The 20782-nt window shown below is 44.6% G+C and overlaps 1 protein-coding gene across 1 annotated transcript in view; it reads left to right on the forward strand.

Annotated features, from left to right (window-relative positions):
- Positions 1–19607, forward strand: part of BORCS8 (BLOC-1 related complex subunit 8) — a 50199-nt gene extending 30592 nt beyond the window's left edge. The window contains exons 3-5 of the mRNA XM_078773417.1: positions 3251–3315; positions 12675–12782; positions 19453–19607. Of these exons, the coding sequence (XP_078629543.1) occupies positions 3251–3315; positions 12675–12782; positions 19453–19495 (216 nt within the window). The 3' untranslated portion in view covers positions 19496–19607. The remainder of the gene's footprint in view (positions 1–3250; positions 3316–12674; positions 12783–19452) is intronic.
- Positions 19608–20782: the final 1175 nt, after the last annotated feature.

Genomic DNA, 20782 nt, shown 5'->3' on the forward strand with positions numbered 1-20782 from the left:
AGAATATCTCGACGACAAATTCAGTGGACGATGGATTGGACGTGGATCTGGGATAGTGTGGCCTCCTCAAAGTCCGGACTTAACAACATGTGACAACTCGCTTTGGGGCACTGTGAAAGAGGAAATTTCTCATCTCTGCCTAACAACAGTTGAAGACCTCAAAACAGCTGTCAGGGGCTGTTTACAAACTTTTATGAACTCCAACCCTAAACATGGAAGAAAATGTCCAGAATAACATGGAGAAAAAATTAAATTTGTATGGAGAATGGAGAGGAGCATACAGATAAATTCTAACTAAATTCTAACTGCGTACATCGGGACTTTGTAACCACTCTGTACATTACTAAATCCACACAATTTAACAGGTTTTCAATTGCCTTAATAAGGGGAAAAAGTCGTGCAAATAAATTGCAAATCTGTAACGTGGTGTAAAAATTACTTAATGTGGTTGTAATTTTTTAAATAAATGTTCCCTGTGAGATTTTAATTGATAATTGATGCTTTAAAAGAACAGAAAAATGAATATCACAAACGGAGAATTAGAGGTGATCAATATACTGCATGTTTTTATTTTACATCATTGTACGAACAAGAATGACCCCACTGTAGTCACAACCTGCGACACAAAATATACATTTTTTTGCCTCCTCGATCATTCAGGGTATGGTACCTCCATCAAGTGCGAGTGAATTGGCTTTAAAAATCCGGTAACAGGCCGATTGGTAAGCGCACATTTAAAGCACTCTTAAAATATGAACAGCGCAATTGAGAAACACATTTGATGTGCTATTAAAAATCAACTCGACACGTCTCATCCATGACATCCTCCACCGCGGTTATATCAGAACGAGCTGATGCATCACATGGTAACGGGTTGTTTAACCCCAATATGAGGCTGTTCAAAAATTATGTAATGCTATTTTCGATTAAATATGACACCTCCCTCGCCTGTAATGCAAGAGCAGACACCCCCTAAGATATTACGTAACACTTGAAGACAACCCCCTCCCAATCAACACTTGATCCAAACAAAGCCAATGTAAATCTGACACAACAAACCCAGGCAGTGTATAATTAGCAGAGGCTAATGTCCTAGGCCCACCAGAAAACCAAGATGGTGGCCATATTATTTTCTCTGGGTCCAGCAGCAACAAATATGGGTGGGGTCTGGCAACTATCAGGCTAACCCACACTCTTGCAGGGAAAATGGCCTTAAAATGGCTGTTGTTGTATGTGTCTGGCAGCTGTCAGACCAATGGGTGCACATTTCAAAAATCGACCACAACAAGAATTACAACAATTAAAAATTGCTAACTTAAGCAACAAATGCAACTTCAGAAAATTTCAACGTAAATGTATTTGAAGCAGCCGTAGCTTGCCTTCATCGACACGTGTTTGGCTGTGAAAAGCAAGTGATGTTTTTTGGTGGGGAGAAGCAATACAAGAAGGTGCCGTGCTGAAATATGATCAATGTTTTTCTTTTCTTGTGTTTCTTTTGGCTTCTCCCATTTTTACTTGGGGTCGCCGCAATGCAGGTTGATCACCCTTCTCCATCTCGTCTTGTCAGTCGCCCATTCTTCTTCCAATTCCACAACTTCTACATCTCTCACCAACGGATGCTTCCATCTGATATTCGGCCTTCCTGGCATGCTTCCTGGCATTTCCATCTCCATCACTCACCTCACCACATACCCTTTCTCTTTCCTCATCGGATGACCAATCTGATTCTATCGCGTCTCGGCTACTTTATTGGATGCTTCCACAATCTTCACTGACCCCCTGATATACTGGTTCCTAATCTTGTCCTACCTTGTCACTCCATACATCAATCTCAGCATCCGGACCTCATTTGCATCCAGTTTCTGTTCATCTTTCTTTGATGTTGCCCAACTATTTTTTGGTATACACAAAGGCTTGTATGAGAGCTAGCTCGTATGAAAGTTCCCGCACTATATAACAAAGAGCGGGTCTCACAACTGTCTTGTAAATTCCTCCATTCAGTTTCAGCGGTACTTTTCTATCACAAGACACTCCACTGCATTTCCTCCAATTATTCCAATCAGAACTAATCTCTTGATTAATTTCCATTTCCATCTTCTGCCACCACTGACACCAGATACTTAACAATTATCCTCTTCCCAAGGCTCAAACTGACAATCCATATATTGAATCTTTGTCTACTGATCTTAACACCTCTATTTTCCAGCACTTTTCCTCAATTTATCCAGATAGTCATATTCTCATCATCCCCACCACATACATAGCTCAATGATAATCTGCAAACATCATTGGTCATGGCACTTCCTGTCTCACTTGCTCACTTAGAACATCCTTGATAATCAGGAAGAGGAAAGGGCTCAGTGCTGATCCTTGAGGCAATCCAACTTTAACTTCAAAACTCTCACTCTCTCCCAAACTGATTCTTACTCTTGTCGGGTACTCCTTATACATGTTCCGTAATAGTTGTACAATACTTCTCAGGGACTCCACAAATTATTGCACTTCTCCAGACTTCCTCCCAAGCACCCAGTCATAAGCCTTCTCTATATATCGATGAATAAAATCTTATGTTACTCTGACGTTACAAATATTTCTCCATCACTTGTCTCAAAACAAATAAGGCATCCATGGTTCTTCTTCTGGGCATGAATCCGAATTGACTTTCATGGACTTTCCCAATATTTTTCTCAATTTCTGATCTACGACTCTCTGCTATATCTCAAAGGTATGTGGTAGGAGTTTAATTCCTTTGTAGTTTTTGCATTCCGGAATGTCCTCCTTTCTGAACTAAGATGAATGACACACAAAAGTGCATCGAGAGCTCCCACTGTGCCTTCACACAGATACTTGTTTTCCAAACATATTTTATGTATTTGCATTCACTTTGATAAATGAATAACAGATTTCAACGCATAATCCTTTTTGGCAAAACAAATTAGATGTGCACTTTTCTGGACCTGAGATGTTGAACTAGCATGAAAACCTTGTACATGACCCGAGACAAGCAGAAAATATTTTGCATCAATTTGGGAACACAATAAGTACAATACTTGTGGTTATTATGAGAGAAAAAAAACAATCCTAAAGTTATACAGTACCACACCTCTGTCACCATATTCATTGTATTCCTTTTTCAGACGTCAAGACTAGTGGAAAAGGGTGAGGTTGAGAGGCCAATGCACGGAGAATAGAGAGAGGGAACGGAAATGTATGTTCTCTGAAAAATCTGTGTTTTCTGCATTCTTCACAGGCTAACATGCAAGAGCTTGAGAGGCAAAGCCAAGGCATGATTTATGACGTGGACTATGCTTGTGGGTAAGGGTATATGAAATAAAGCCGAACATGACAACAACATACAGCATTTGATGTTATGCATTATTCTGTATGTATTACCAATTATTTTTAAACATAGAAAAGATAAAGAGAAAAATCGATGTTATAAAAGGAGCCATGTCTGTCTATCTGTCTGGTTTTTTTTTTTGGTTTTTTTTGTATACAGAGTCGAGGATCGTGAAAGAGCTAACATTTATCAAACAAACAAATCAAACAAACAAGCAAACAAAGTATATAAAAAGGGGAGCGGTCGACAAGATGGGGAGAGAAGGGGAGGAAGCACACAAACACAACATTTGAGAGCAGGGACATCGGGAGATGTTTTTAGAGGGAGAGGGCCTGGGGGGAGGCAGGATAGGTATAAAACGCAAGGACACCAAGGACTTCCAGGAAACAAGTCAAAAGTCACCTCAAAAAAGTGGATTTGGGGTGAAATTAGCAGGGGTAGAAAAGATCAAGATTTTGGATTGGGGAAGATAAGAGATGGTGGTGAACAGCCGTTTTAAAGACCTGGAGGGAGGAGTGGGATTGAAGAGAGTGAGGGAGTTTGTTCCAGAGGCGGGAGAAAAGAGGAATGAAGGAGTAAAGGTGAGCAGAGAGTCTTGATTTTTGGCAGTTTAACCATAAGAGGGTTGCAGGCAGATCTTGTGCGCCCTGCAGGAATATTTGGGGGACAGAGCCCAGAGAGAGCTGGGGGAGCAAGGCCGGAGAGGAGTCGGTAGAAGACGGAAAGACCACCAACCTGCCTGCGGTGATTAAGTGAAAGGCCCTCGGAGATAGCGTCATCGCGGGAGATTCCAATGATTCTGAACGCTTTGGTTTCAACAGCGTGAAGACGAGCTAGGTGTGAGGCAGGAGCACCAGCCCAGAGGGGAGAGCAGTACTCCATTGAGCTGCGGATGAAAGCCTTGTATGTGGTGAGGAGCTCAGGTGTGCCAAGGAAGGACTTCGCACGATGGAGGATGCCCGGTCGGCGACTGGCTCTGGAGGCCAGCTTGGAAATGTGGTTTTCCCAGGAAAGATCATGGCAGATAGTGAGACCTAAAAGCTTGAGTGACAGAACTTCTTGGAGAGGATTATTCAGAAAGTAGATGGGAGGGTTGTCCAGTCGGTCTTTTCGGAGAGACATCGTAAGAGTGTGAGATTTGTCAGGATTGAAAGACATGTTCCACTTGTTTGCCCAGTCTGTGATTTTGTCCAGTTCTGCAGAGAGTGAGGAGGCTGCAGACTGCCGATCTGAGGGATGAGGAATGGAGCGGCAGAGAGTGGAGTCATCAGCAAAGAGATAGAGAGGATTTTCAAGAGAGTCAGAGAGATCATTGATGAAGACCAGAAAAAGCACAGGGCCCAGAACACTGCCTTGGGGAACTCCAGCCTGAACAGGAAGAGGAGATGAGAGAAACCCATTCAGGGACACATTGACTACGACTAGAGAGGAAGTCCGCCAGCCATGCGTGGAGATGTCCATGGATACCAAAGGAGGAGAGTTGGGTGAGCAGAGCGGGGTGCCAGACCGTATCGAAGGCACGTGATATGTCGAGGGAGACAGCTCTAATTTCCTGTTTGACATTGAGGACCTCCATCCATTGTTGACAGCAGAAGCAGCATGTCCAGAGTAGAGTGGCCTGGTCTGAAACCAAATTGATGATCAGAGATCAAGCCATTGGAGAAGAGGAAAGATTTCATATCTGAAGCAATGATGGATTCCATGACTTTGCTGATAATTTGGAGAAGGCTGATTGGTCTGTAGGGGCTAGGATCTGTTTTTGCACCTTTTTGTGCAAAGCGGTGATGTTGGCTGATTTCCAAGCAGATGGCAGTTGACCTTGAGCAAAAGAGAGGGTGAAGAGAACAGAGAGAGTGAGTGAAAGTGCGGAAGAACAGGATTTTAGGACCCATGGGCTGATGCTGTCAGGTCCAGTTGCAGAGTCAGAGTCGAGGGTTGACAGAAGGCCCCGGATGAGAGAGATCAGTTAAGTTTGAACGAAGGCCCCGGATGTTTGAGGTCCATCCCGTTAATGAAGAGGAAGGGGGAGCATCGGATACAGAACAGGGGGGAGGAGGGGTAGGGTAAGATGTGGAAGAGGTGGAAGAGGTAGGGAGAGCTGTTGAAGGTGTGTCAGAGATTTCAGAATAGCTCGGAGAAAGGGCAGGATGGGGCGGACAAAAGGTTTGATGGTGATTGGGTGAGGTACAATGAGGTGTTATTTGAGGAGGGGGAAGAGCAAGGCAGAAGGTTGGGGGAGATGGAGGTGAGAGTTGGAAGGGGGAAGAAGCGGGGAGGACGCTTTGAGGAGGGGGAGTGAGAGGGGGAAATTGAGAAGAAATGAGGGTGGGGAAATTTGAAGGGGAGGGGCGAGGGGGGAGTTTAGGAGGGAAGGGATAAGGGGAGGGATTTGAAAGGGATGGGATATGGCGGAGATTTGGAGGGGAGGGGTGAGGGAGGAGTCTAGGAGGGGAGGGGCGAGGTGGAGTCATGGAGGGGAGGGTTGAGGGGGTAGTTTAGGAGGGAGGTGGCAAGGGGGGAGATTTGAAAGGGATGGGTGATGGGGAGGATTAGGAGGGGAGGGGAAAGGGGGAAGATTTGAAAGGGATGGGTGATGAGGAAGATTTGGAGGGGAGGGGTGATGGGGAAGATTTGGAGGGGAGGGGTTATGGGGAAGATCCTGTATGGATCCTCTGGTATGATAGACCTGAGCCTCGTCCTGGAGGTTGTGTTGCTATCTTTATAAAAATACTCTCTTCCTCACTCGCCCTGCACTGCCCTCTCCCCACCTCACCCCCAGGAATACCTTTGGCTACGGCTTCCCCTTAGCTCCCACCTTTTGTTCATATGTGTGTTGTACCATCCACCAAACAGTGATGACTCCATCTACATCTCGCTGTCTGATAATATGGACCAACTTCTATCTACCCATCCCAACTCTCTCTTCCTCATATGTGGTGATTTCAACTGTCACCATGCCAGTTGGCTGGGGGTGGGTACCCCTCTCACCAGCCATGGCTCTTCAGCAAAGGACTTCTGTGACTCACTGGGACTGACACAATCTGTCAATTTCCCAATCCGGATCTCAGTCAACGGAGCACCTTCTCTTCTGGACTTGGTTATGACTAACTTCCCTGAAAATGTCTGCTGCTCTTCTTCTGCTCCAATCGGCTCTTCTGATCATGTGCTTGTTAAAGTGGACATCTCTCTGACCATTCTCAGAGAGCCTCCTCAGCGTCGACGAGCCTGGCATTTCACTCAGGCCAACTGGCATGGTCTTCAAGCAGCCATCTATCATCTTGACTGGTCTCCCATCTCTACAGCCTCTGACATCAACTCATCCTGGGAATTCTTCCAAAGTAAATTGCTCTCTCTCATGCACAGATTTATCCCATCTCGTCTTCAGTTGTCATACCCTTCCTCCCGTCCATGGTACACGGAATCTTGTGGTGAGGCTATTGCCCAGAAACAACTTGCTTTCGTCTCCTGGAAAGCAAATCCAACGAAAGGAAATCTCATTTCCTTTCACAAAGCCCGAAACAAGTGTGTGTCCACCCTCAGGAGAGCCAGGAAACAATATCTCTCCGTTCTCAGGACCGAACTCTCTTATCTGTCTCCCTCTTCCAAATCCTGGTGGCGTCTGGTCAAATCTGTTTCTTGTGTTTGTTCCCCCTCCATCCCCTCCCTCACCTCAAATGGCCACACGGCTGACTCCGCACGTGAAAAAGCTGAATGCCTCAACTCTGTGTTTGCCTCTAAATCTTGTGTCCCAAACCCATCTCTCTCTATACCCACCGTACCCAGTCGTACCCAGCTGCTCCTGGACTCTGTGTCCTTTCCTCCTGACAAGGTGGAAAAGTTTCTGTCAACCCTCGACTCTGATTCTGCAACTGGACATGACGGCATCAGCCCACGGGTCCTAAAATCATGTTCTTCTGCTCTTTCACTCCCTCTCTCTGTTCTCTTCACCCTCTCTTTTGCTAAAGGTCATCTTCCATCTGCTTGGAAATCTGCCAACATCACCACTTTGCACACAAAAGGTGCAAAAACAGATCCCAGCAACTACAGACCAATCAGCCTTCTCCCAATTATCAGCAAAGTCATGGAATCCATCATTGCTTCAGATATGAAATCTTTCCTCTTCTCCAATGGCTTGATCTCTGATCATCAATTTGGTTTCAGACCTGGACACTCCACTCTGGACATGCTGCTTCTGCTTTCTCAACAATGGATGGAGGTCCTCAATGCCAAACAGGAAATTAGAGCAGTCTCCCTTGACATATCACGTGTCTTCGATACGGTCTGGCACCCCGCTCTGCTCACCAAACTCTCCTCTTTTGGTATCCATGGAAATCTCCACGCATGGCTGGTGGACGTCCTCTCTAGTCGTAGTCCACGTGTGGCCCTGAATGGGTTTCTCTCATCTCCTCTTCCTGTTCAGGCTGGAGTTCCCCAAGGCAGTGTTCTGGGCCCTGTGCTTTTTCTGGTCTTCATCAATGATCTCTCTGACTCTCTTGAAAATCCTCTCTATCGCTTTGCTGACGACTCTACTCTCTGTCGCTCCATTCTTCATCCCTCAGATCGGCAGTCTGCAGCCTCCTCACTCTCTGCAGACCTTGACAAAATCACAGACTGGGCAAACAAGTGGGACATGTCTTTCAATCCTGACAAATCTCACACTCTTACGATGTCTCTCCGAAAAGACCGACTGGACAACCCTCCCATCCACTTTATGAATAATCCTCTCCAAGAAGTTGTCACTCAAGTTTTTGGGTCTCACTATCTGCCATGATCTTTCCTGGGAAAACCACATTTCAAATCTGTCCTCCAAAGCCAGTCGCCGACTGGGCATCCTCCGTCGTGCGAAGTCCTTCCTTGGCACACCTGAGCTCCTCACCACATACAAGGCTTTCATCCGCAGCTCAATGGAATACTGCTCTCCCCTCTGGGCTGGTGCTCCTGCCTCACACCTAGCTCGCCTTCACGCTGTTGAAACCAAAGCATTCAGAATCATTGGAATCTCCCACGATGAAGCTAACTCCAAGGGCCTCTCACTCACTCACCGCAGGCAGGTTGGTGGTCTTTCCGTCTTCTACCGACTCCTCTCTGGCCTTGCCCCCCCAGCTCTCTCTGGGCTCTGTCGCGCAAATATTCCTACAGGTCGCACAAGATCTGCCTGCAACCCTCTTATGGTTAAACTGCCAAAATCAAGACTCTCTGCTCACCTTCACTCCTTAATTCCTCTTTTCTCCCGCCTCTGGAACAAACTCCCTCACTCTCTTCAATCCCACTCCACCCTCCAAGTCTTTAAAACAGCTGTTCATCACCATCTCTTGTCTTCCCCCATCCAAAACCTTGATCTTTTCTACCCCCGCTAATTTCACCCCAATTCCACTTTTTTGAAATACCAACTTCTGTCCAGGAAGTCCCTGGTGTCCTTGTGTTTTATACTTCTCCCTCCCCCCCCCCTTCCCATGCCTCCTCCCCCCGGGCCCTCTCCCTTCCACACATCTCCCTGCTCTCGGATGTTGTGTTTGTGTGCTTCCCCTTCTCCCCATCTTGTCTTCCGCTCCCTCTTTTTGGGTATTTTGTTTGTCTGGTTGATTTGTTTGTGAAGTAAATGTTAGCTCTTTCACGAGCCTCGATTCAGTATACAAAACAAAACAAAAAAACAAAAAAAATTTGGAGGGGAGGGGTGAGATTGGATTTTAGAAAGTGTACGATTAATGGGAAAGGAATATTTATTGCAAAATGAGTTTCTTGTGACCTCCGAATCAAAAATACATTTAAGGACGCTGGATGGAGGATGGAGTGCAGGAGAGTTTAGGGAATGTAGAAAAAAGGCACTATAGGAGATGGAATTTTTTTGGGGGATGAATAGATTTGGTGAGCAAGTCGAAAGCATCCTTTTAAAGAAGAAGAAAAAGGTGTTATAATATATGACGGAATACAGAACTTGAGGGGAAAGTGTAAACATTGTAAGGTTAATAACAGTGAAAACTATCTGGGGAAATGGGGGAGAAACACGTGGTCGAAGAACGAACGAACGAATAAGAACGAATAAACGAATGAGAACAAAGAATAAGAACAGAGAAGGAAATGTTTTTTTTTGGTATTTTTGTTTTTTTTGAGTTGAGATTTACACAAGGAAGTAGGCTATGGGGGTGAAAAGACTGGGAAAAGCAGAGAACGAAAGTTATTGGAGCACAAACGACGGACCACTGAGAGGAAAAACAAAGCCTCAAGGTTGCACACTGTACAAGACCTCAAAAGACACGAGACGAATTAACACGATTTTCTATACAGGTTTGTCGTGCTATAACTAGAGAACGGATTAACGGATTTCAATGAAACCAACGCTGATGGATTCAGGGAACTCCTGGAAAGGTTTGCGTCAAAAAATAAACTAGAAAAAGCAGTCAGAGATTGCAGACCCTCGCCAGGACGTGCTTTCATTGGTTTTTAAGGCTTTTGTGTTAAAACAAATATGGCGGCCGAACCACGTGACGGATGACATCATCATTTTTTTTTCTCCACCAATTTATCCCCAGGTGATGCTCAAGAAATTTCATCTTGATTGGATCAAGTTTTGTACTTGTCGAATTATGATGTCATAATGGAAGCACATATGACATCATCATTAGCATATTTTATTCCCCATGGAGAGTTCTTTAGAATGAGCCATGTCTCCATTTTTTCTATGCAGCGCTTTCAGAGATAGAGGTGCAAAATTTTTAGTTTTTTCCAAGATAGCGCCCATACCACATGACCTATGACGTCATAATTATAATTTAAAAGTTCTGCAGGTGGAGTTGCACCTATGGTGAAAACTTCCTGTCAATCGGACCAACGGTTGCAGAGAAAATCATATTTATTCTGTGCGGACAAATAGACTATGGAAAAGGCCATGTATAAGCTTCTGGGTGCGTTTTTGGGTAAAAGTTGGGAACCTCACTTTTTAACAGAATTACGGTATGCTGAATTCGATCAACTCGGTTCCCAAGCCGAATTTTGAGTTGTTTTTTTGAGTTTTGAATAAACTGCTGAAGAACTTGGGCATTAGTGAACTCACAGAGGAGACAATCAAATCTGCAGAAGCGTTCGTCTGCAGAATATATAATGTGCACAGAACAACCTCTGTTGATTCAGCACGACATATGTTGTTCTCCAAGACTGGTAAACCAGAAGCAATGTCACCGACAAGTGATGCTCTTCATTTCCATTTGATGCGAGTACACTATCAAGCCATGGTATGGAGAAATACTCATTGTGCCATACCTGACCTTCCTGCACCTGTGGAAATGGGATGGAAACGTGGTGATTCAGGACTTGAGCCTATTCTGATGTCACTGAGTCCAATCCCAGAAAGTTGCCTCGAGATGATTTGTTGTGCATGCCCGAAGCAATGCAAGACTCAACATTGCAAATGTCGCTATTCAAAGTTGAGGTGCACATCAATGCGTGCCTGTCAGAAACAGTGATGATCAGACCCCTTGTATGAATTTGATGTAGTTTGGCAAAACAACATGTGTGACATTCCTGAATGTTTGTGCTTCATGGCCATGTATACTTAATTTTGGAATAAATGGTTGTATGAAACATTGTCTTATTAAAACCATTTCCCATTTTATAGTGTCCAATTTCAATATCAGTTTAAATGTCTCTTTCAATATGTCACCAACCATAATATAGACTAGACGGATTTATGAAAAAAGGCCATGTATAAGCTTCTAGGTGCATTTTGGGGTTAAAGTTGTAAAGTTAAAGTAAAAGAGCTGCATGTCTATACATGATATATAAATGCTTGTTCAAAGAAATTGTCCAAAAATGGCAATTTGGCGGCCATTTTGTTTATGCTAATTAGAAGGTCAAAAACTCAACACTCGGCTTGGGAACCGGGTTAATCGAATTCAGCATACGCTAATTATGTTAAAAAGTGAGGTTCCCAACTTTTACCCAAAAATGCACATAACATTCACATTTCTCAGAAATCCATCTAGTCTACAATGTTAAGCTTACCCTGTTGTCCATCTGTTGTCTTTATGTAATTTTCCACTACCCACAGCATTCGGCTGTCCACGACAACATGGCATAGGTGGGCAAAAAGTCACCAGACGGGTAGGTAGAATTCCCCTGCTCCGTGACCAATGAGAGCACTCCGGCGCCCAGTCCACCCACTCCCCCCACGGGTTTATAAAAAGCACCAAACACTGTACTCTTGGGGCTCTCCTTGGTTGCTGCCATTCCAAGCTCTGGTTGGTGGGCATCCCTCTGGTGGCTGGCACAATTGCTCTCTGGTTGTTCCTTGGTGGCTGACTCGCTCTTGCTTGGGTTATTGGCTGTCGCTCTCCTTGCCGTGCATGGCTGAAGGGCTCCTGGTGGTTCATGGTGTGTCAGCAGTGATTCGTGGTTTGGCCAAGCCCGTAGGGATGAGCTGCATAGTCACCAGACGGGTAGGTAGAAGTCACCTGCATAGACAGGCCTGCTAGGGACGAAGACTGCACTCTAGCAGGGCCCGCGTGCAACAGGTTTATTTTTGTCTCGTCTTCTCTTCTATTAGCCTCGTTCTCTCCAAGTGAAGTGATAAAGACTATTTGTTTAAGCTAATATGGTTCCAAAGTGCTGGTGTTATCAGCCACCATTGGACTTCGTCAAAACGGGGGCTTATGGATTGGGTCTCGTCCGTCCATTTGTGTGTGCGTCCGCAATCATATCTCTGAGATGTATTGACCGATTTTATTCCTACTTGGCACAAAAACAATAAATGATAATATGCACTTCATTTTCTTTCGAGATCAAATCCAAGATGGCCGACTGCTGACATTTTGGTGCTTAATTGTGTCCTCAACCATTTCTCGACATGCATGGACCATTTTTGTTCAAACGTGGCACAAGCAGAGTACATGACGGCATACACATGCACCTCACTTTATTTTGCGATCTGATCAAATATGGCCGACTGGTAGACTGGCGGCCATTTTAGTTGTAAATGAGAAATGAAAAATGAGAAAAATATAATTTTGTGAATTGATATCCTGAAAAAATGGAAACACAAATGAAAGGGAAGTGTAATGTCAGACTGGATGCTCATCCATTTAAGACAGGACAACAATAATTTATAGGGTAAAGGAAACTTAGCTAAAACTGCAGATGAGATTTGACTTGGCCCTACCAATATGGCCTAGATCAAAGCGACATTCAACGTGTAAGTTCCACCTAAAACTTACAATGAACATTTGCCCCCTTCAAATTATAATCGATCGATGCCTTCTCATCCTTCTTTTACGATGAATTATTCTGATTAGAAATGGTATGTCCTGTTACACTTTTCACCATCACTTCTGTTTCATTTCAGGGCAGTGACAAGCATTGGAAACAGCTCGAGGACATTCAAGAACATCGAAAGGATGCTAAAAAAGTCAATGATTCTTAAGGATCAATTGAACAAGAGCCAGGCACGCAGGTAAGGAAATGTTCCGATCTCCTGCTGGAGGCTCATAATTCAACGAACTTTATGGGATCTTTGTTCTTCTTATAGGCCAGGAAGAAGCAAAATGAAGAACAAGTATGCTTGATCAAAATTTGTACATTCAATACTCATATGTAATAATATGTATATGTAATATGTAAATAATTACATAGGGACACTACTTTTAGCTCTGAGGTAAATAAGTAACGACCAGAAGTGGATATCTCAGATCACAAAATGATCACCAAGGGTAAGCCTCCCCCAACTTACCCTTGACGATCGCCCATGACTTACCGGCGATCCAATCATGGCACATTTTGCTTGTACTGTCATATGACCTTGACCTTCAACATTTAAGGATATAATGTAAATTAAGAAAATGTGTCCCCACCTCCATTGTATCCATCAAACTCAACATCATGAAAATTGGAGGAAAATGATTCAAGTTATGATAAAAAGGTGTTTTTAGTTCATTCGGTCACAATTCAGAAACTAGAACGCCACTCAGTAGAGCGCATACTCCCGTCGTGGGTTTAGTTGGAATAATACGTTTTGTTTAACATCCCCTCTCCCCAAAACAATAAATGAAAAAGAAAGTAAGCCCTAACTGTCAGAGAATTTATTTTGATATATCTCGGAATTAGAGGAGAAAAACATCATTTAAGAATAAGAATAAAAGCTTTAATGCAGTAAAACAGAAAAAATCTTTCCCCAAAAAATGTCCAAAATAAATTCCTGGATCCGGAATAATATCCTGAGCTTCACCAAAAACTAATCAATTCTTCCTTAATATCCCAAAGCCAATCATCCCACCAACTTTCATCCAAATCCGTTCAGAACTTTTCCAGATATCTTGTTCACAAACACACGAACACACAAACATACGAACACACACACACACACGGACGGACACGATCGAATGCGTTACTCCCTGGCGGGAGTAATAAACCTGAAAATCGCAGAGCCAGAACCAGAATTATTTATTTGGTCTGGGAAGCCCATGCGAGGTTTCTTCTTCTTCAGCCTCTCACAACCCTGGGCGAATATACGATCTTTTAAAAAAAAGTTGGAATTTTGCCAAATCTGTTTTATTCGTTTTGTTAATATACCTCAGCCATTGACAAACCTGGAACTAAGTCTTTATAAGTTCATCAAATACTGACACCGCGAATGACATTCGCCGAGCTAAATATTGATATCTCTTCTGAGGTAAAAAATATATATATAAAAAAATAACAGTTTTAAAGCATTATACGTATCAAACGATACATTTTATGAAACGGCAAAACCTAATACACACTTTGGTGGTTTAAAAATGACAAAATATGTCTTTATTAGAAAAAAAGATGAACATTGAAGACGACGCTGCTAAAAAAAATACACCGCTCTAACGCATAACCACGAGTTTAAACTACATTTACAACAAATATGAAAACCATTTTCATATCACAATGTTAAATATAGAATATATAGAAGATAATGTTAAAAAAAATGAGCCCTATCTTCCAATGGTAAAAAAAATCCTTCAAAAAATTTCTGGATCGGGAATAATATCCTGAGCTTCACCAAAAACTAAGCATTTCTTCCTTATCCCAAGGGCAATCATCCCACCAACTTTCATCCAAATCCGTTCAGAACTTTTCCAGATATCTTGTTCACAAACACACACACACGGACACGAGTGAATGCATTACTCCCTAGCGGGAGTAAAAAAAAGTAGGTCAAGGACATGAAACAAATATCAGGTGCACAACTTCAATGCAGGGACACTATTATGGTGCAAGAACATCTTGGAAGGCCAAGCGGTCTTTGAGATTCCACATTGACAAAATTGAGTGATGAGAAAAGGTATTTTTTTCAGACTGCCATTTGACCTTGACCTTTAACTCGAAGGGGTATGATATAAATGAAGCTTAAATGTGCCGTGCTCTAGAATATGTAGAGAGGGAAATATTGTTCCGATTGGCCAAACCTTATTTGAGTTATGGTGAAAAATTTTAGTCTATAATTAGGTCATGACCTTATAATTGGATCAAGGTCAAACAATTTATGTCAGCCCCTCGTACTTTTTATTCCCATCATTGATGCGAAATTTCATTCCGAAAGTCCTTGAACATTGGCAGAAAAAGGGAGAAGAAACCTATATGGTGGTTTAGTACTCCAAGAGGTCTAATAATCTCTGGGTACAATTGAAAAGTGGGGGTCTTCTATAGTGGGAGGCTTAGATCCTTTAGGGGGATGCTTAAATAATCAGATAAATGCAGATGAACATGCAATTATAGAAGCATATAGATGATGATTAAGGCCTCAATTGGCAGTGAGAACTCTGATGAGAAAGGCAAGCGAAAGGATTGGGTGGGGGCTGCATTTGCCTCCCATATCCTAACCCTGCCTTCCCCTCTTCTCACGCTGCCTTCACTTCCCTTAACGCTGCCTTCCCCTCTCCTCACGCTGCCTTCACTTCCCTTAACACTGCCTTCCCCTCTCCTCACGCTGCCTTAACCTCTCCTCACGCTGCCTTCCCCTCTCCTCACGCTGCCTACCCCTCTCCTCACGCTGCCTTCACCTCTCCTCACGCTGCCTTCCCCTCTCCTCACGCTGCCTTCCCCTCTCCTCTCATGCTGCCTTCCCCTCTCCTCTCACGCTGCCTTCCCCTCTCCTCTCACGCTGCCTTCCCCTCTCCTCTCATGCTGCCTTCCCCTCTCCTCACGCTGCCTTCACTTCCCCTCTCCTCTCATGCTGCCTTCCCCTCTCCTCACGCTACCTTCACTTCCCCTCGCCTCATGTCGCCTTCCCCTCTCCTCACGCTGCCTTCCCTTCACCTCTCCTCACACTGCCTTCGCTTCCCCTCCACTCACGCTGCCTTCCCCTCTCATCACACTGCCTTTCCCTCTCCTCTCATCACGCTGCCTTCTTCCCATCCTCCAATTCCCTTCCCCAATTCTTCCCTCCCCCTACCCATTCTTCTCTCCCCCTACCCACTCTTCCCTCCCTACACATCCTCCCCCATCTCTCTACCTCTTACCCTCATATTTACCCCTCTCTCTCCCACCCAACCTCCCTCCTCTCTCTCCTCTCCCTCCCCTCACTCTGTTTCCCATGCTCCCACCTCTCCTCACACCACCTCTCCCTCCTAGAGTGTACAGTACAGCGACATGTGGTGAGGCTTCGCTCTCGCCCTCTCCTTTCTCCCTCCCCTCGTTCTCCCCTCTCTTTCACCATCCAATCCCACCCCCTTTCCATCCCCACGCACCGTTCTCCTATCCCACCCCTCCCTCCTCCCCTCTACTCTCCCCTCCCCCACTCTCCCCTCTCTTGATACTCCCACCACGAAGCGACTTTGTGTTGCCGAGCAACGCCAGGTACTTTTGCGGGTGTAGAAATATAAACCGAGTTTTACTGGTATTAGTGATACTAGGCCATGCCCGTACTATATATATATCTAAAATTATATCCCCCCCCCCTCTATTTACATGAAATGGTTTGGTCCAGCGAACGGCTTGCGAGTACGGTGACAATCCCCCCCCCCCTCTATTTACATCCTCATCGACGATAACTAAACAATATATTATATGAATCGCACCGTACATACCTCCTTCTAGATCTTGTTCTTGTCTTGATATACTCACTCAGGCTCACTCTATCACGACTGAGTCCTCCCAGCTCCTCCAAATGGCGCCCGCTAGCCGCTACGTAAGTCCGGAAGTGACGTCCTCATTTGACTGTCCGAAAGGTCGCAAATCGCAGTTACGATGAATCGCAAATTAGTTTTAATTAGTTTTAAAACATAGTTTAACGGCAACATAGTTTGCCAACGTGAAATAAATGAATACGCTCTCAAATGTGCCATCCGAGGCAGAGTGTGTTCGCCACGTTCGGCACACGCGATAGCTCGCTGCTCTCTGATTGGTCGAATCGTTTTTTGGACATAGCTCGGTAAGTACTTGTCCGATTAATATGAAACCTTGAAAAGGCACATCCTCGGGTCCCCAGCAATATACCTGGCAAGTTTAAAGTATATCGGACCGGTAGTTGTCGAGAAACAGCGGTCACAGACAAACAAACAAACAAACAAACATACACACAGAGATTAGTGGAATTATAGATAGACTAGGGCATGCCCGTACGTGGGTGCAATGCCCGTACGTGGGTACGTGGGTACGTGGGTGCGAGTACGGTGACAATCCCCCCCCCCCTCTATTTACATGAAATGGTTTGGTCCATGAAATGTTTTGGTCCATTCGCAACGCCAAAGCGAACGGCGAACGGCTTGCGAGTACAGTGACAATCCCCCCCCTCTATTTACATGAAATGGTTTGGTCCATTCGCAACGACCACAGAACCCCCCCCCCCCCCTCTATTTACATGAAATGGTTTGGTCCATTCGCAACGCCAAAGCGAACGGCGAACGGCTAAATCGCCATAGCTCGGTAAGTACTTGTCCGATTAATATGAAACCTTGAAAAGGCACATCCTCGGGTCCCCAGCAATATACCTGGCAAGTTTAAAGTATATCGGACCCGTGGTTGTCGAGAAACAGCGGTCACAGACAAACATACAAACACACATACACACATACACACATACACACATACACACAGAGATTAATGGAATTATAGATAGACTAGGGCATGCCCGTACTATATATAAGCTAGGACGTGCCCGTACGTGGGTGCCCGTTCCTTGCCAAAAAAAAAAAAAAAAAAAAAATTGTGTAGGGGTGTGTGTGTGTAAACATCCTAGGGCGTGCCCGTACGTGGGTGCAAAAAAACATGCGTGCAAACAACAACAAAAAAAAACTTTGAAACCACGTGGCAGTAACGACCACAGAACCCCCCCCCCCCCTCTATTTACATGAATGGTTTGGTCCATTCGCAACGACCACAGAACCCCCCCCCTCTATTTACATGAAATGGTTTGGTCCATTCGCAACGCCAAAGCGAACGGCGAACGGCTAAATCGCCATAGCTCGGTAAGTACTTGTCCGATTAATTTCAAACCTTGAAAAGGCACATCCTCGGGTCCCCAGCAATATACCTGGCAAGTTTAAAGTATATCGGACCCGTGGTTGTCGAGAAACAGCGGTCACAGACAAACATACAAACACACATACACACATACACACAGAGATTAATGGAATTATAGATAGACTAGGGCATGCCCGTACTATATATAAGCTAGGACGTGCCCGTACGTGGGTGCCCGTTCCTTGCCAAAAAAAAAAAAAAAAAAAAATTTGTGTAGGGGTGTGTGTGTGTAAACATCCTAGGGCGTGCCCGTACGTGGGTGCAAAAAAACATGCGTGCAAACAACAACAAAAAAAAACTTTGAAACCACGTGGCAGTAACGACCACAGAACCCCCCCCCCCTCTATTTACATGAATGGTTTGGTCCATTCGCAACGACCACAGAACCCCCCCCTCTATTTACATGAAATGGTTTGGTCCAAAGCGAACGGCTTGCGGTGTTTGGTAAAGAAATCGCCATAGCTCGGTAAGTACTTGTCCGATTAATATGAAACCTTGAAAAGGCACATCCTCGGGTCCCCAGCAATATACCTGGCAAGTTTCAAGTATATCGGACCCGTGGTTGTCGAGAAACAGCGGTCACAGACAAACATACAAACACACATACACACATACACACATACAAACATACACACAGAGATTAATGGAATTATAGATAGATGGTGGCTTTGTATGTAGCCTGCACCTTGATGAATTTGAATTGTCTATTGTTTGACTTTGAGTGTTGAGATCGTCGAGAGCTGAGTGTTGAGATCCCTTCCAAGGTAAGACCTATTTTTAAATTGCTGTTGTGATGAGCACCTGTGAAGGAGGCGCTGCATCTCAAAGTATGTCATTTTCAGATGGGGATGTAAAAGCTGGATGTCCCTTCCGCATATATTACGTATGCACATGTTGTAAAGGAAGACCTGCTGCTCAGCAGGGTAGGTTGTGCTACAGTGTTATAAGCACAAGAACGTAGCATCCATGATCCATAAAATCTAGGGGAGGAGGTGGTTGAGGGTGATCCATTCACAAATGTGTGACGGAGCTGGTTGCCGGCAATCAGCAGGGATCAGGTGCCCCACCTCCTGATTGATACTGGGGCTCATATCAAATATAAACTCAATAAGGTCTTGTATAAAACGCTTCACTGGTGTGGGACCAGGAATGATGTATGATGTAGGCCACTCCAGCTATTACCTCACTGATCCTGACCAACAGGAAGTGCCTGTGCCATGACATCCACACTACACAGACAGGGTGGTGTGTGGCAAGCACACCCTGTTGGTCAGGATCCATATCGCAGTAGCTGGTGTGGCATTTCATTCCAAGTTGCACAAAAGGTAAGGGAGTTTATATTTCTTTGTACTGCATTTCCTCGTTTTCGCTGCACAGCAGGAACGATTATTGCAAAAACAGTAGGCCCAGGCATAAAAGTGTAACACTGTTTTTTCCCCAATGGGATGTCATCCGCAGTAAATCTCCCGAAGAAAGGGAATGATTTTCTCAGCACATACTTATTACACGCCAAATTTAAGCGACAATTCTGCCAGGATAACCACAACATTAGCATGATTCAAAGAGAAGTTTCACCTTGTACTTTTCATAACTCTCAAGTATTTTGATCAAATGGAAGCTGCATTTTTGTCTTTCAGCTCGTTGCGGGCACCGTGCTTCCCGGATCCATCATCGGCCTAGGAAGAAAGTACCGATTCTACAACACGTCATTTCACATGTACACGCTCGACAGACCCACACACACGCACACATTCTAACAGCACTCACTCGCATTGTCGAGCGGAGTTGGCTCAACATCTTGCCTGTTCTATGTTCTTTTTGGCGGTTTGATTACTTTTGGCCGCAAAATGAAAACGATATTGCTTGCCTTTGTAGTAGTCACTGGAGGATGTCCAGATAAATCACTGTGCTCTTTAAATGCTGCCATGTGAGTAAACCTAATTAAATGCAAAATATATTGGGTGTCGAAGAAAGCAAACGGACTTTTTGTTGCAAGCAGAGCTGGTGCCACAAAAGCAGTCCTTGAAGCTCACTGGTTTAGTCAAGCAGTTGTCAAAGAGCCAAAGCAGTTGTGCGTTCCCAAGGCTGCGGTGGGCATTCTCCGAGCAGCGGATTTCAAAAATGGCAGGTCACTTCCAGTGCTGGCTTCCAGTCTTCTGCAATATTCAAAGATAATGTGATTAGTGATATTGGGAGGTGCAGTTACGCCATTGCAAGATAGGATTACGAGCTCAACTTTCTTCAACTATCATTGCATCGAGTTAACACACGGATTTTGAACCTTATAAACGGTCAGGTAATCTATGTAAAGACGCAGGTATGGTATTTGAAAACCTCATAACCCTGATCAACTAATTCGTTTCTACTTTTCCATGGAATTGCCTGCAGCTGAAGCATCGTAATGGAAAGTTATCCGGGATCGGAGGATGCAAATCATCAATTGTCAGGAGGATCAAATGATTCCATGCATGATTGTACTCAGGATGAAATTGAGATGCCGGGTAACTCACATGACTTGGGATGGACAAAAAGACTAACTAAACCGTTAGTCCATGAATTTTGCCAAGAGTCTGGACCACAACACAATCTTCCAGTCGATGCTTCTCCGCTAGATTACTTTTTTCTACTCTGGCCAGAATCTTTGTTTGAGACAATTGTACGAGAAACCAACCTTTATGCAGAACAGCGCATTGCAGAGTCTGGCAAAGCAGACCCACTGTGGTTCCCAACGAGAAAGAATGAAATGATGGCTTTCTTTGCCCTTGCGATCATGATGGGAATCAAGTCCGTCCCCCGGCTTTATTGCTACTGGACCAGAAACCAGGCTCTGCGGTGCGAGTGGATCTCCGGGACAATGTCGCGTGCACGTTATGCCAAAATCAACCAGTACTTGCAGCTACGAGACAATTCTTGCCAGCCCCTGCGGAATCATCCTGACTATGACCCAATATACAAGGTGCGTGATAT

The sequence above is a fragment of the Myxine glutinosa genome, chromosome 2, assembly GCF_964187855.1.
Source record: "Myxine glutinosa chromosome 2, kmMyxGlut1.1, whole genome shotgun sequence".
In the NCBI taxonomy this organism is placed as follows: domain Eukaryota; kingdom Metazoa; phylum Chordata; class Myxini; order Myxiniformes; family Myxinidae; genus Myxine; species Myxine glutinosa.